Source organism: Desmodus rotundus, chromosome 3 (assembly GCF_022682495.2).
Source record: "Desmodus rotundus isolate HL8 chromosome 3, HLdesRot8A.1, whole genome shotgun sequence".
In the NCBI taxonomy this organism is placed as follows: domain Eukaryota; kingdom Metazoa; phylum Chordata; class Mammalia; order Chiroptera; family Phyllostomidae; genus Desmodus; species Desmodus rotundus.
Genome location: NC_071389.1, coordinates 7318089 through 7335176, shown reverse-complemented (window position 1 = coordinate 7335176; position 17088 = coordinate 7318089). Strand labels below are relative to the sequence as shown.

Genomic DNA, 17088 nt, shown 5'->3' with positions numbered 1-17088 from the left:
ATAGGTATGTAGTTAGAAGAGGGAGAAGAATTTTAATAGCCTTTGCAGTTAATTGTGGACATTCTTTGATACTACACCAACACTCAACACGTGGCGGTTTCTTCAAGGTTAGTTGCAATGTGGAATCTGAAACTATTCAGCGAGAAGTCTGAGCTCTCTTACAAAACACCCTGGTTGATCTCGTGCTGTAAATAAGTCTTTCACTCAATCATAGTTTTGTAACATCACGGTGGCCATTTGAAAAATATTAGTATATTGACCTGTCCGATCTTCCTCATGTTGACATATTTCATTATATAATATCAAAAAAATATCACATTTGTCAACATCACTACTGATCTCATCTGAAAAGCATTTAAGTGTTAGGAAGTCAACAAGCTTGCAGTGGTGGGTACAAGTTTTCCAAAATTCTCGTTTTAGCTTGAAAGCTCAAAATTTTGTCATTGACAAGTACTGTTTGTAAGATATACTTCAATCATTTTCGAGCAAGTATCTGCCAAATATTCCAATTTGAATAATCATGGTTTGTCTGCCAGTCATTCTTCCAAGTAAAAATGGTGTTTAATTGAGAAGAATCCCAGCCAGCCTTGCTCACAGCTCGGTCACACACACTGTGCTCATTCTCCAGAGAAACCTTGTATGTGGGCGTGCAACGGCAGAGCCTTACTCACCCTTCTTCCCATTTCATCACACCGCACATTAAAAAGACATCTGCTCAAGGGTCTAGACTTAATAAAATTAATAAGAATGTCTTTGCCCTGGCTGGTGGGGCTCAGTGGGTTGAGCATCAGACTGCAAACCAAAAGGTCGCTGGTTCGATTGCTGGCTAGGTGCCCAGTTGGGGTGGGTGAGAGACAACAGATCAACGGCTCTCTCCTTCTCTTTCTCCCTTCCTTCCACTCACTCTAAAAATAAATTAATTAAATATTTTTTAAAAAGAGCGTCCTTGATGAAGATGTAAAAATTAAGCAAAGCTGGCATTATTCTTATTTTACTGCAAGTGTATGGCGGTGGAGATACTACCGCTCGTGCAGCTAATGGCACTGCCTTCGCTCACACTCAGGCACTGGCAGTTTTACCCCCAGTGCTTTTGTTCTAACAGTGCAAACTTCAACACTGTGAACCAGGACCAGTAAGATCTTAGTCGTGTGGGTGCTAGGCACACAATGAAATATGCAGATAATGATGTATCATAGAATTGTACACTTGAAACCTGTATAATCTTATTAACAAAAGTTACCCCAATAAATTTAATTTTCAAAAAGGGGAAAAACTCAATGGCTAGTCCATTATATTGTCACTTGAAACATAATGCTATTTAAACAATATTTATTTTTAAGTATATTTTATTGATTACATTATTACAGTTGTCCCACTTTTTTCTCCCCTTTATCCCCCTCTGCCCTGTACTCTTCTTTCCTCCAGCATTCCTCTCCCCTTGGTTCATGTCCGTGGGTCATACATGTAAGTTCTTTGGCTTCTCCATTTCCTATACTAGTCTTAACCTCCCCCTGTCTATTCTGTACCTCCCAATTATGCTTCTTATTCCCTGTACCTGTTCCTCCACCCCTCCCTCCCAATAACCCTCCATGTGATCTCCATTTATGTGATTCTGTTCCTATTCTAGTTGTTTGCTTTGTTTGTTTTTTGTTTTTTGTGGGTTTTTTTAGGTTTAGTTGTTGATAGTTGTGAGTTTGTTGTCATTTTACTGTTCATAGTTTTGATCATCTTCTTTTTCTTAGATAAGCCCCTTTAACATTTCGTGTAATAAGGGCTTGATGATGATGAACTCCTTCAACTTTGCCTTATCTGAGAAGAACTTTATCTGCCCTCCCATTCTAAATGATAGCTTTGTTGGTCATCTTGGATGTAGGTCCTTTCATTTCATGACTTCAAATATTTCTTTCCAGCTCCTTCTTGCCTACAAGGTTTCTTTTGAGAAATCAGCTGATAGTCTTATGGGAACTCCTTTGTAGGGAACTGTGTCCTTTTCTCTTGCTGCTTCTAAGCTTCTCTCCTTATTTTTCATCTTGGATAATGTAATTTTGATGTGCCTTGGTGTGTGCTTCCTTGGGTCCAACTTCTTTGGGACTCTCTGAGCTTCCTAGACTTCCTAGAAGTCTATTTCCTTTACCAGATTAGGGAAGTTCTCCTTCATTGTGTTTTCAAGTAAGTTTTCAATTTCTTGCTCTTCCTCTTCTCTTTCTGGCACCCCTATGATTTGGATGTTGGAACGTTTAAAGTTGCCCCGGAGGTTCCTAAGCCTCTCCTCATTTTTTTGAATTCTCATTGCTTCATTTTGTTCTGGCTGAATGTTTATTTCTTCCTTCTGGTCCACACTGTTGATCTGAGTCCCAGTATCCTTCCCATCACTGTTGGTTCCCTGTACATTTTCCTTTATTTCACTTTTAATAGCCTTCATATTTTCTTCTATTTTGGTACCATACTTAACCATTTCTGTGAGAATCCTGATTACCAGTGTTTTGAATTGTGCATCTGATAGGTTGGCTATCTCTTCATTGCTTAGTTGTATTTTTTTGTGGAGCTTTGATCTGTTCTTTCATTTGGGCCATATTTTTTTGTCTCAAGGTGCCTGTTAATCTGTTACACAGTAAGGGGCAGAGCCTTAGGTATCTTAGGGGCAGAGCCTAAGGGGCAGAGCCAGGGCAGGGGAGGGGTCGGAGAGGGAACAATGTTGCTTGCTCAGCTCTCACCCCACTTTCAGTCACTACCCCCGCTACCCACAAACAAATTGCCCCTTTCCTGTGCTGATTCCCAGGTCAGTGGGTTTGTGTGTATTCTAGGACCCTGTGGGTCCCTCCAACAGACTCTCCATGGGACTGGGAGTTTCTCCCACCACCACAACCCCCACGGATTTTTACAGCCAGAGGTTTGAGGCTTTAGTCTCCCCTGCTGAAACCCTGGGTTGCGTGCACAGTCTGTCTCACTCCCCAGTTGTTCCTCCTAGTTTATCTGCACATGAATGTGGGATCACCAGGCCCACCAGCCACTGCCTTGTCATGTGTCCTCTCTGCCCCAGTTGCCTCTCTCCACCCCTCCTATGAGTCTGGGTGAATGTTTCTTTTTTAACTCCTTGGTTGTCAGACTTCCACACAGTTCAATTTCTGGCAGTTGTGTTTGTTTTTTTGTTTTTAAATTGGTTCTTGTCCTTCTTTTGGTTGTCTGAGGAAGTGAAGTTTATCTACCTATGCCTCCATCTTGGCCAGATGCTTATATTAATATTTATTTATAATTCCTTAAATTAACTTTGTACTTCTTTTAAATAACAAAAAACAAACTGACTTTAAACAAACAAAAAAAACAAACAAAAAGAACTGTTTTTATTTAGAAAGTAGGTCTGACCTTGCCCATTCCCTGAAGGAGGTTTGGGAATCCTCTGGAAATTCTCCATCATTGTATTTCAAATATTTCTTCTTCCTTCTTTCTCCTTTATTTTTGGGACACCAGTTCCATATTTGCTATGGCTTCTCACTGAATTTTCATGCCTCTTGCCCACCTTTCTGTATTTTCTCTCCTTTTGTCTCTTTGTGTGATTCTGAATAGTTTCTTCTGACCTGTATTCCAATTCCCACATCCTCTCTCAAGTGTGTCTAATGTGAAATTAAACTCATCCATTAAATGTTTTACTTGATGTGTTATGTTCTTCAGTTTCAGAATGTCTGTTTGACTTATATATGATATATATTCATATATGATATATATTCATATATATATAATGTCACTTTTCATACTTCCAAAATTTTAATTGTTTTTACCTTCTGAATTTTCAGATTACCTACCACATTTTGCCTTCTAATTTTTCAAATGTTGCCTTCCAAATTTAAAATTTATAGAATTATAAATATATAGATTTGTATTTAGAAATATATTTATATGGATTTTATCACCTTGGACATAGTGAACAGAGCCATTTTACCATCTGTAGCTCCTATTTTTCCTTTTCTTTACTCTTGTTTCTGTGGGCTTTCATTGCTAGCTCTTCTCTTTTCACATGCCCAGTATCTGAAAAATTATTTGTAAAAATAATGGGAAGCTTAGGATGATTTTATCTTCCTCCAGAGATGATGGCCACTTGCTTATCCATGGCCATTGGGAATCGAGGGTCCCTTTAATCCAGTTTAAGGGTGGACTTTTTCGGTCACTGAATGCTCACACTCCTGTGTGCCCAGCACTCTGCTGGAGGAACCACAGCAAATACCATGAGCATTCCCAGGAGGATGGTCTGGCCCCTCTGGGGGTAGGGAGGCTTCTCAGAGCAGGGGATGCCTAAAATGAAACCTGAGAGGTGAATGAGGAATTAATTTCCCTCTTGTCCAGTGTGGCCTAGAAATGCTTCTTAGAGATGGCCAATCAGTTTGGGGTTATTGCACAAGAAACTGAAGGGTGGTGGGTGGCAAACTTGGAACTCAGACACACTTGGCTTCCACTTCCATTTGCACTTCTTACCCAGGTCCTTGGCCAACTCCACCTTGATTTTTTTCATCTATAAATTGGGAGTAACTATCGCATACTTCATCAGATTAAGAGAATTCAGGGAGATGTCACCCATCAAGCATTTTGTAAAATGCCTGACACATATATAGGGTCAATAAATGTTCGATCCTCTCTCCCCAATATGTCTGAACCTAGTTTATTTTAGTAATAGAATCCATTCCTTACTCTGAATTAGAGGAGTGTATTCGGAACATTGGGGCAGCAACATCACAGAGGTAGTCATTCTAGATTCTTTTTGAATAGAGGATTCCTGAACACAAAAGCAACTTGTTATCCTCACCAGATACTCAAGGGTCAAGATTTAATAAAACGCCCCCATGCATTCGCTATAATTGCCCCCATTTCAAGGCAAGAAAACTGAGGGCCTGGAAGTGAAGTAAATGCTGGGCTTTTGATTGGCTCCAGACCACAGTCCTTCATCCCTCTGCCTCCTGGGAGAAGCCTTGTGACACAGCAGCAACAAACCCAGAATGGGTCTTTTCAGCTTAAAATTAAAGGTAATCTGTCCTTCCATGATGATGTAGACAGGGAGTTGTTTCATAACAACAGAGATGGACCCTTGAGGGTTTTGACAAAGACAAGAAATGCTTTGCAAGTGAACCCTGGGCCCTGACTTATCTAATTCAACCACATCCTACAATTTACGAGACACTTGGCTGCAATATTAGGACAGTGATGGTCTGGCCAGGGGATAGAGTAGGCTCTGGCCACCCTGGGGTCAGGAGAGCAAACTTTTTTAGATGGAGGCAAGGATGTCAGAGGCAACCACCCAGTAAGATTGCAGCCTGCCCCGACTCCTCCACTGATTCTTACAGAGGTTCATTTGAGCTAAGGAGCTTTTCCTTCTAGAGTATAGACATGCCATGCCAACTCGGTCCCACCCTGTCATTTATCAAGCCAATCGATTTTCTTTCTGCTTTTGGGATTGGTGGCTATGATCCAACCACTTCTCTCCCAGTTGAGATCTGCTGGAAAAAAGGGAACGGGACGGGCGTTTGGGGAGAATCCAGCCACTATCCCCTTCTACCACAAAGAATCACATGTGTACAATGGGGCATCTGTGGACTTTACAGACTTATTTTCAAAAAACTGGAAAGAGACCAAATATGTCCACCAGAAGGAAATGGCTAAGAACTGTAATGTAGCCAGACCACGGAATGCTATCCAGTAGCTAAAAAGAAAGAGGAAGAGAAACCTGTATTGTTTGCTAGGCTAGATTTCTAAGAGACATCATTGAGTGAAAAAACCCAGTGGCACAGCATGTACAGAATTATTATTCTTTTGTATAATGATATATGGCAAAGTCATCCCACAAAAGAATAGTGTATATTTTCTCTGAGTACATATCTGTGTATGTAAAAGCACAGGGACAAGCTCTGAAGGATTGGAAGACCCTAGTACCCACCCACCCCCCGCAAAACAAAGGAAAAGTGGATACCTCCAGATAAAAGGGAATAGAGTTGCAAGAGAATAATCAAAAGGGATTCTGTCTTATCTCCAGCATTTGAAGGTTTTATTTTAAAGACTATATTTATGTATCACTTATATAATTTCAAATTAATTTTTAAAAGGTAGAATGGATGTGGAAATATGATTGAAATTGTGGCAGCTGTCATATTGTCCAAAAATATATGCTGCCCTCTCTGGAGAGGAGTATGCCTCTCTGTCCCATCAGCAGCAGGCTTGGCCATGTGACTTGCTCTGGCCAATGCAAGGTGAGCAGAAACCATGAGCCTCACTTCCAAGCAGAAGCTTGGGGAACCCATGTGTGACCCGTATGTTCTTTTTCCCTCCGCCATGAGACTAGAAATGTTTCAAACAGAAGCCGCTCCCTTCAGCCTGGATCCTAGAGCAGACACCTGTGGTGCAGAGCTGCTGCCAACCAGTGAAGGCCAAGTAATGTTTAACGTGAACAAGCAATAGACCCTGGCTGTCACAACACTGAGACTGTGGGGCGATTTGTTACTGCAGCAGATGCTAACCTCTACTAGCCTATACTAGCCTAGGGACAAGAAGAGACAGCACACAGTCACTCTGGAGCAGAGAGTACCGGGCGGGGGGGAGGGAGACAAGGTTTGGGGTCAGAAAGGCAGGGAGGTCCTGGGTGGGGTTGATACTGAAAGGGAACCAGGGGGGAAGATCAGCAAAGACTAATTTTGCCCATTTTTCAACTTCGCCCTCCAACCTTCTTCTCCATTGCCTACTAATGACCAAAGACAGCAATTTGCGATGCAATGCATTGCCCTTCATCTTATGGCACTTGCCCCGGGCTAACTGGCAGATCTTTGTAGGGAAGTCCTGGAAATTTTCTGAGAAAACACTTCCACAGTGTCTGGGTCGGAAAGTGTGTGGGTGTCCATCTCCCCTGACCTGTATTAGCTGGGCACCTCAGCTGTGCATTCCTGGGGAGACCTACAGTTAGTAACTCCACAGTCACTCACATTGAGAGAAAGCTATAGTCAAGTCAACAAGGGAAACCATATGTCACAATGCTTGACTCTGTCAACCTGACTGAGACAGTAGTGGATGCCAACCTGGATGGAAAATGATACACATAAGGTTTTGTGGCTCAGTCATGTCTTTCATTTTAATTTTGAATAATGGGAAAGAAAAGAGCTAACGGGCCCTGGGGCACAAACAAAGGGGCTGCTCTTAGACAAATCAGGGTTACAATGCCCAGCACCTGGGCCACCAGGTGGCCCTGGACAAATTAGTTATTCAGCTGGCCTTGAGCCACACAGGAAAGAGACAGGAAGTGTTATTAATGTCTCTGGGCTTAAGTTTCCACATCTGTAAAATGGGGTTAAGGATGCCCACTTTGTAGAATTCGTGTAAGGAACACATGAGTGTGCTAAGGGACCCATGAACGGTGTTTCAAATAAAGACTATACAGAATAAGAACGGCTGAATGAGGAGGCAGAAGCCTCCCCACATGGGGTCGGCAAGGAGCTCCCTCACCGTCTGAGTTCCACCTTCGGAGAAGTGACATCCCGACGCTGTTTTGATTGAATGTGCAGTTTCATTACACTCATACAAAGGAAGTAAAACGTCCACACACTTTCACTCAGGATGCACTTCAGCTTCAGTAGTACAGTGAGAGTTGACATCTAACCAGTAGACTAAATGTTGATGTGAGAGATGTAGTCCCGCCCTCCCTCTACTCACTGCAAGGGCCAGGGGGAGCTGACCCCACCTTCCACTCCAGAGATGGCATGGGACCTGTATCTGGTCAGTCAGAACATTCCATTCCCTTGGTGGTAGCACCTGGCTCCACCATTAAGAAAGCCCCTCAGAGAGCCACAGAGTTGTAATGCAGTTTATGCTGGGACCACTGAGAATGAGGCAAATCCATAGTAATGACCCTAGGACAATGTAAGTATGGAGGTGGTCAGGGCCGCCCTGTGCACAAGAGAAAGGAAACAGAGAGAAGCACAGAATAGAGGAAAGGCAACAAGGTAGCTGATGGCATTGTCTGAGTGCCTGCGTCACACCAATTCTCATTGATTCCACTGGCCAAAATGTTCTCTCTCATTTAGGTCACTTTGAGTTGGTTCTGTGTCTGAAAACAGAAATAGTCCTTGCTACTCATCTTTGATTTCTCTTGGCCCTCCCTCAATTTCTCACTGTAGACATGGTGGAGTTGGGTCAGACTCTGTCTTCATGGGTCTCAGACTCAGGACACACACCTTTCCAATCCCCCTCTTCTGACACTTTGACTCCAAGAGCCTCAGGGCTCCCCCCGTCAGGTGGCTCTGGCTGTCTTCATCTGTTGCTAGTGGCCCACCACCAAGGAAACTTGTCTGTTCAGTGCTAAATCTCCCAGCTCAGGCAGATGAGACTCTGAACTGCAGAGGAACAGCAGGGAAAGTGTCACCCTGTACCGGGAGGAGGAGAGTGGGGCCAGTTGCTCCACCTCCACCCAGCAGTCTAGAGCATCAGAGCCACGCCCTCCTGGCCAGATTGGAGAGGGCCCATGAGACTGCACATGGTGCCCCTGGGTGTGTCCAAGGCCAGCCAAGTGGATGCTCCTGTTGCCCACAGCCCGGATCAGCCAGGGCTGTCTGAACTCCACCTCATGGAGGCTGTGGGCAACTCTTACATTCTCATTCACTCTCTTCCAAATGGCCAGTAGAGAGCATCTGCTCCAATTTTCCCAGTGGTTTACAGAGACAGACAGCTCCACCTTCCCTCACCACACCTATCTGACCTACTGCTCTCCCTCCAGACATCAGAGAATCATGCATTCTGTGATTCTAGACCTGGAGCAAGAAAAAGATGGTGGTCTCCACACCCTCCCTTGCCCCACCCACCATCACCTGCATCAGCAACAGAGAGCCCCTAGGGAACTGGATGATGGTGGGACCCACACTCTCATAGCTCCAATGGGAAGGAAAGATGATCACAACCCCTTTAGAAAATGAACCATGGCACTTAGAATCCGCGTGGAGCAGGGGAACTGAAAGTAGAACACACCAAGCGTGTTGAGCACTCCATGAAAACCGTCCTCCATGTGGTGCCAAGTCACGGGGACTCCCAGGTCCTCCAGCCTCTTCTTGTACAGCAGCGCATCATCCCGGAAAAGGTCATTCTCACAGCTCACAATGCAAGCTTCTGGGAGCCGAGACACTACTTCATCTTCTGCAATCAGGGGCGTGTTCATCAAATCCAGACTGTGGTATGTCTCCAGGTAAGCATCCTCATTATGGGGCACATGGGGTACTTCCCGGTAGCCCCTCTTCTTAAATCTCTCTGGGATGTTTTCCGGGCCGAGCCACTTTCTGTACTTCTCCCACACTTCAGCAGGCAAGTGGTCACCTTTCATGAGCACACTTTCCCAAGAGGGGTGGACGTCCATGTAATAACATAAACAGCGGAAGGCAAAATTCTTGCTGAGCAGTGGGACGTTTGCATTCTGCTGGTAGGACGGGAGTTGGAAATTCACCATTTGAAGAGCAGGATAGACCAGGAGCTGAGCTCGGATCTTGGGGAGATCAGACCAGTCCATAAGTTTTTGACACACTACCACAGCCATCCCCCCTCCAGCACTGTCACCACAGAGTACAACCCGGGCTGGGTCCACCCCATACACATCCAGGGTCTTCAGGAAGTGGATGCTGGCCACGAGGCAGTCTCTTATCAGCGTCGGAAACCTATGCTGTGGCGCCTTGCGGTATCTGAAAAGGAATCAAGGAACATGGTCTACACTCATCACCCTGGCAGAGACCAAGATGCCTATGTCTCGCATTCTTGAGCCCAAATTTCTTCCATTAGCTTCTCTTTCTGAAGCCTGAGCAGGTAGAGTTAAGGTCTAGGGCTTAAAAGAGCAGATGGAAGTAAAGTCCTCAGTGCCTGGCACATGGCCTCGGGAGGGGGCAGCTGCTATGTCTACTGCCTCAATGCCAATTTGGGGGACAGGCTGTGATCACCAGAGCCCTGTCATCCACCTATGATTGGTCAAGAACTTAGCCGGCAGCAGCAGAAGCCACATCCTTCTGAACCTCCCTGATGGTGCTGCCCTGACTCACACCTGTTCCATACTTTTGGGATTATTTGATTAGCAAGCCCTGGGTGGTCTGGGTTTAGATTTTAAATACTGCTGCCATTCTCACAGGTGTTGTGCCCTCCCCTCTTGGAGACTAAAATACCACCAAATGTGCCCTGACTCGATGGCTCAGTTGCTTGGAAGTCATCCTGCAAAGCAAAAGGTAGCCAGTTTGACTCCCAGTCAGGCTACATGTCTGAGTTGTGGGTTCAGGCCCTGGTCAGGGCATATGTGACAGGCCACTGATGGATGTATTTCTCTCACACAGACGATTCTCTCCCTTTCTTCATCCCTCCCTTCCCTGAGCTCTAAAAATAAATACATAAATAACATCCAACATATGTATATTTTTTAAGTACTACTAAGGGCCAGAAGACAACACATGGGTCACCACAAGATCAGCCACCCTACTCGATCCCAGGGTTTCCCACTCACTTGGCTATCCGGCAGGTGTGCCAGCCTGGCATTGCCAGAACTATCCATTTTTCAAAAGAGTCCAGAAATCTGGGTTTTTGCAAAAACTTTACCATTTCAAATGCTGCATTCTAAAAAGTGGGGTTTTGGCTGCCAGGTAACTGACTTCATTGGAGCATCATCCTGGTCGGGGAGCTCATGGGAGACACCACATCAGTGTTTCTCTCTCACATCAATGTTTCTCTCTCACATAGATGATTTTCTCATCTCTCCCTTCCTCTTCTCTAAAATCAATAAAACATGTCACCAAGTGAGAAAAAACGGAAACATGCTTTGGGGTCCACAAGGCTTCTGCCACCCATTTCCATCAGATGTTCCATATTCTTAGCTACGTGGGATGCCATGCTGAACTCCTGATCCCTGTCTACTTTGGAGTCACAAGATAACGTTCTTGAAGATATCTGCTGGTATAGTCTACTGATGACCATTTGCTTCAGCACAGCCAGAATAAGACGTGTAGGGCCAAAAACTGAATCAAGATTTCCAACCAGCCAAATAAATGGTTTGGGGCCAAGAACTGTAAAGTGAGGCCCTTCTCTGGTCTCTTGCCTCATCCAGGAATACCTTCTGTATTTTTTACTCTAATCTACAGGCTGCAAGACAGGAAAGCTGGGAAATGTAGCCTCACCAAGATGCTGGTGACTGATATTTCTTCCCGGTATGTGCACTTAAACAGACCTGCAGGAAAAGCGCGATCAGCAGGAGCCACCCTCCCCCAGTGTGACCATGTGTCAGGCAGAGGGCAAGGCCACTCCACTGCAGTAACTGCTCCTCATATATATGTCCAGGTGTCCTGATGTGGAGGCCCAGGGAGGGGCCGCCAGGTCTCTCCTGCTCCATGTCCGCCAGCCCTCTTTGCCTCTCCAGGCCACTGAGTGACTCCCCCAGATCAGTTAGGACAGACAGTGGTTCCTCCATGTTTTCTCACTTCCTTAGATGAATCTGACCAGGGCGGCCCTCCCTCCTGACACCACTTGGAAATGACGTGACGACAGTGTTTGCAGTTGTGCTGGTGCCGACACAGGGCATCATGGGCATGTAGTGGAAGGAGGGGCTAAGTGTGCAGACTGTGCAGAGCTGTTCTGCCCAACAAAGAACATCCCACCCACAAGAGCTGTGCTGTGAAGCTCAGCAACTGATCTGCTTAACTGAGCCCACTCCCCAGCCAGCTTCCAAATGATGCCAGGCATACAATGCCCCATCGAAACATACTCACGGGCTGCCCACAAGGAGTGCCCATGCTCTGCCTCTGTGTCTCTCCCCCTTCCTTCCTCTCCTCCTTGCTGGCTGCCCTGCTCCCCCTGTCCCTCTGACTCCCTGCCAGCCCAAGTTCCCAACTCCCACCACATCATGCCAGGACTTAGCCTGGCTTCCCTGCCCTCTCCACCCTCCCCTTTACTCACCCAACAGCTACAACCACCGAGTCACTCTCTTTGGACAAACGACAGCATATCTCATGGTGGGTTTCTAGAAAAGAAAAGGTTTTCAAATTGACTAGGAAGGCTTAGTGGGCTTCCTTTGCCTATCACTGGCTGTCCCTTTTCTCTGTCAACTACCACGGACAGAGTTCTCGTGTGGTGACTATTGGTTCACAGCATCTGAGAAGCTGTTGGGCCATACAGTTCAGCGGTTCCATGTGTGAACTCAGATTCAGACCCAAGTTCGAATCTCTACATTGCCTCCTCTTCACCTGAGCTGAAGTAGTGTGGGGAACATCCCTTCTCTCCCTGAGGCTTGATTTTCTCATCTGTGAAATGGGGATAATGATGATCATGGGGCAGGACAATGAGATAATGCAGGTAAGGGGCTTCCCCCGTGCCTGCCAGGTAAATACTAACATCAGTAAATACTCATTAATAAACATCGCTGTTATTGTCATTTATTATGCAGACCATACCCTAGACAGGGTTGCATCAAACTCCCTATTCTCAAAGGCTACCACCATTGATCCTGGCATTCCACAGACTAGAAAGCACTGCAAAGACATTTTCCCCCTAATTCCTGCAGCTGGGGGTGAGGAATGAGGAAACTAAAATGATCTCAATTGTGAGTTTTCTTCTCTCATTAATTTTTCTCAAATCTTTGGTCCTCCTGTGTGTTTATACCAGGTTTGTCTCTAAGCAATACCTGATGTGAAACCAAATGATGTGTTTTAGTTATTTTCATTTTGAAAAAATCCTTATTTCCAACTCAGTAGTCACACAACATTGTGAAGATACTAAATGCCACTGATCCGTGCACTTTCAAATGGTGAATTTCATGTTCCATGAATTTCATACACATTGACAGGTTTCTCCAGCTTTTTGAAAGTGTGTGTAGGGCTGCTTTGCTTTTACTGAACACTTACATATGTACCTGTTTTAGGCTAACCAAGGAAGTCCAAAGAGCATCTTCACTTTTATCAAAAAGAGAAGATGAAGAAGAACAAGAACACTGAAAAAGAAGAGGAAGAGGAAGAAGAATGTGAAAAGGGAAAATAGCCTTCAGGGTTTGTTCAGGAGGGAGCCCTTATAGAAGCAGTGCCCCACCCCCCCGCACCAGCCCTGGCAGGACAAAACAGGGAGTCCCAATCTGCCTCCCAACACACCTCCCGAAATCACCTGCAGCATCCAGCCCCAGAGCCCTGATCTGGGTCTCCGAGTATCTGGGCTTTATCCTGGCTTATTTAGAGCATCCATTGGCAAGGCGTCTCCTATGATAATTGCTTCTTAGCTTTACAGCACTTGGGCTTAGGAAAGGTGTATACAGACACCTACTCTCACACTGTGAGCAAACCTGCACAGACGTCTGCACAGATGCACACAGATAGTCCATACACACCTCCTTACTTCCAGACAGAGATCAGAACCTGCCACATCTTGGCCACCTGAGCACTCTGGGACCCGCTAAGGGTCCTGGTGTTCCCTGGTCATAATGGCAGCTTTTAGATGCCCAGAAAATGACAGAAGTGACTGCACTCATCCTGCTCTGAGGCTGTCACACTACGGGCCAGGTGAAAGGGAAGGACTCTTACTCAGGCTCCCTATGATGGCCCCACCACCGTGGAAGTACAGGACACCCCGCCGGGGAGTGCAGGAGGACACCTTGGGCTGGTACACCTTCACCGGGATAGTGCCAAAGCGGAGGTCCTTCACCACCAGGTCTGGGTCCTGCTTGACTGGCGGTAGGTCATGTATGAATGAGACAAATTGGGGCATAGAGCAGATTCCCAGTTTCTCAAGAATCGTCCCCTGTTGGTGAGAGAAGAGGAAATGCAATGGGAAGGATGTCAGCATCCCCTGCTTTGTGCCATGGGTGCCTTCTGCAGATGGCTGAACCCATCCCACCTGCAGGAAATCCCAGCCCCCCCTGCCCCAGCACCAGCGGGGTCAAACCCCTCTCCCCAACCCACAGACCCCAGCCCTACAAACCAGGTTTCTGGCCACCCCTGAAGGACCCTGTGCCTGGAATGACCTCCAACACATCTTTGTAGAAAAAAACAAATCAACACATTGGAATAAGTGATGTTTATGGAGAGCTTACTCTGTGTCAGGCCCTGAAACACACACTCAACTCACTGCCTCCCCACAAATACCAGGAATTGGGGACTGTTATATCCCCCCACTTTCTCGATGAGGAAACTGAGTCACTATGTATGTGAAACCACAGTGCAGACTATGAATGTCAAGGGCAGGAAGAGTACAGGAGCCAACCATCAGCTCCTGGAACTCTGAGCTCGGTGGGAAGAACCCTTCTTCTCCGGGGTTCCTCTCCATGGAGCAGGAGGACTGGCATTTGCAATCAGTTCTCATTACATAAGAGACGGGTAGAACGTATTTTCTCTGTGCCGTTTCTGCCAGCCCTCTGGAGCAGCACAGTAAATCCTAATTGCCAACCTTGGCGTGATCCTCACCACCACCCATTCACAGGGGTTTCATGAAATCACGCCCACCAAGAACAACAGGTAGAATGTGACTACTGACAGAAACAGCTTCCATCCCTCCAAACCAACGAATATCTACTTTAAAGTCACGTTCTGCAGTTTTGCTCATAGTACTACTTCATGGACTCGCGAGCGTGTCTCTCAGTTTTGCCATTGGCCAGGAGATAGAAATGGGGACCCAAAGATTCAGAATAATTCCTTCCTGTCTTCATGGCTTCCCTACCTGGCAAGTTTTGTGAATGAGGGAAATCAGGAGGTGGAGCCAAGGAGGGAGCCAGCTTTTTTTTTTTTTTTTAATAGAAATCATTCTTTGAAGTTTGTGGCTATCAGCCCATTCAGCTTGATAAACCTGACAAGAGGTTGAGGATCACAAGCTACCTAATAGGAATTATTCAGGTTTGACAATGTACTGTCATCCTCTACTGCCGTGATATTAGTGTTCATTCAACTAGAAGCTTCTGGTATGTTCTCCCCACTCTCCCCTTAACCCTCACCATGAGGGAACAGAGAAAACACACAGCTCACCCAGGTCACAAGCAGCTGGAAGAGGTAGTACAAAACACGCAGTCTCACAGGGTGGCTGATGGCTGCAGGGATATCTGTAGTGAAGAAGTGGCTGCAGAAGACCCACAGCCCCACCCCCACGGAGAACACACAGGCTGCCCCGAGGAGGATCAGCAGAAGGACCCCCATGGCGCTCTTTCCACCACACAGAGGGCCACAAAGAAGCTGGGTTCCGCTCACCACACTTAGCACAGGCTTTTGAGCTGGCAGAACCCTGACACTTATATCACAACCAGCCTTCCCCACCTCCTCATCTGCCAAGGAATGGGCCCAGCCCAGGTGAGTCACACACATGATTCTAACAGGCCTACAGACAGGAGAAAGGGGCCCCTGCAATCTGACCCAGCCTTGACAAAGTCACCTGGGGGATCAAAACACAATCCCTCCCCCTGACTTCTGATGCCCTATTCCACTGTGACCACACTTGTTATTCCTGAGTCTCCTGAGGAGAACCCAGGGCATTTGCATTTACTGTGGCCTGTGCAACATCTTCCCTTGATGGCAGCTGAGCTCAACCTCTCCCCTACTGCTGGGCTCTGCTGACATGACACCTTCTGAATGAGGCCATCCCTGTAACGTTATTTAAATTGTAACTCCCTGCCCACATTCGAATGCCACCCCCCACTGTCCACTCACACACGCACCTGCTTACGTTGTCTTTGTGGCTTTTTCTACCACTTGACATAACACCTACTTCATTTGTTTGTTAATTTTTTACAGTATAAACCTTCACTGGAGACAGGAATTTTTGTTTTCTTCTTTGCTTTATCCCCTGGGGCAAGATCGGGGTTTGATACTTAGCAGGTGCTTAGCATATGTCTACTGAATGTCAAAATGAATGAATAACACTGTCCTTTTCATTATAAAGTAGGAAAAAAATGAGCTCACCATCTTTCCAGGTCAGGCCAGAGATTGCTGTCAGTGTTCGACATCCTCCCTCATAATGGCAAAGTCCCAGGTCCACAGTAGTGATGAGGACATCTCTCCTACCCCCCACTCCCAGGTCAGAACCTTTGGTCTCACACGGGAGGATGTTACCCTCCTGCAGCCATCTGGCAATGTCTGGAGACATTTTTGGTTGTCACAGTGGTGAGGCAGGGGAGCTGGCACTGGCGTCTCCAGGGTAGGTGCCAGGGATGTTCCTAAGCATCCCACAATGCACAGACAGCCCCTACAACAGGCAGGTATCTGCTTTGGCATGTCAACACTGCTCAGGGTGAAAAACCCTGAGTTAGTGAGACCTGGGATTGAATCCTGCCTCTGCCAAATGGCAGCGGTCTGGACATGAGCAAGTTACTTGCACTCTTTTGGCCGGTTCATGTGGCTCAGTTGGTTGCAGCATCCTCCTGGAACCCAAATGTTGCGGGTTCTGAATCCATGTCCCCTCCCCACCCACTCACCAGTGCTGGGACATTTCTCTAACCAAAGGTAAAGGAGTCTGAGTCTCCTCTTTGTCCCAGAGGATTTGTTTTCCAACTTAGACCACACTTTGCCTATGACTTTCATAAGAGAAACTTGTGTTTTCACGGGACATGTAGACCTAAGTAACATTGACTTTTATGTGTGTCCTGGTCCAGAGATTCTAGCCAAAGCTGGGGACTGTCCAAGAATAGGATCCTCCCAACGCTTACCCTCATCTTCCTCTTCCTGTAGCATCGGATCAGCCCAAGAACAACTGCTCTCCTCTTGGTCAACACTCTACTGCCACGGTTGTAAGAGCTGCCCACACACACAGCGCCCTCACCTCTAAGTCACTCTAGGGTTTCAGATTCAAGTAACCAAGTGCCCTCATGACCTGCCCGGTTCTGTCCCATTTTTTTCCCCTCTCAGCATTGCACCTCCATGGATTCTGCCAGAATCCCTGCAGTTCTCCATCACTCTTCTCTTCCTGGCCCTCCCTAAGCTGTTGGGTCCTGGCTAGATCCCAATCACATCCATATTCATCTTAGTAAGTATTCTCAGTCCTTCCCTTCCAATCAATTTAGAATTTGCAATGGTGATTGTGTGGTTTTCCTGATTGTTTCCTGTCTCCCCAAGGAAATCACCATTCCAGCAAGGAGCCATGTCTGCT

General features: G+C 46.4%; 1 protein-coding gene across 1 annotated transcript; it reads right to left on the bottom strand.

Moving 5' to 3' along the window:
* Positions 1-8914: 8914 nt before the first annotated feature.
* LOC112298968 (arylacetamide deacetylase-like 3) lies at positions 8915-15146 on the bottom strand. Its single transcript, XM_053919773.1, has 4 exons — positions 14979-15146; positions 13545-13761; positions 11935-11998; positions 8915-9689 (listed from the first exon to the last, which is right to left on the bottom strand). The coding sequence occupies exons 1-4, from the start codon at positions 15144-15146 to the stop codon at positions 8915-8917; spliced, it is 1224 nt and encodes a 407-aa protein (XP_053775748.1).
* Between the last annotated feature and the right edge of the window lie 1942 nt (positions 15147-17088).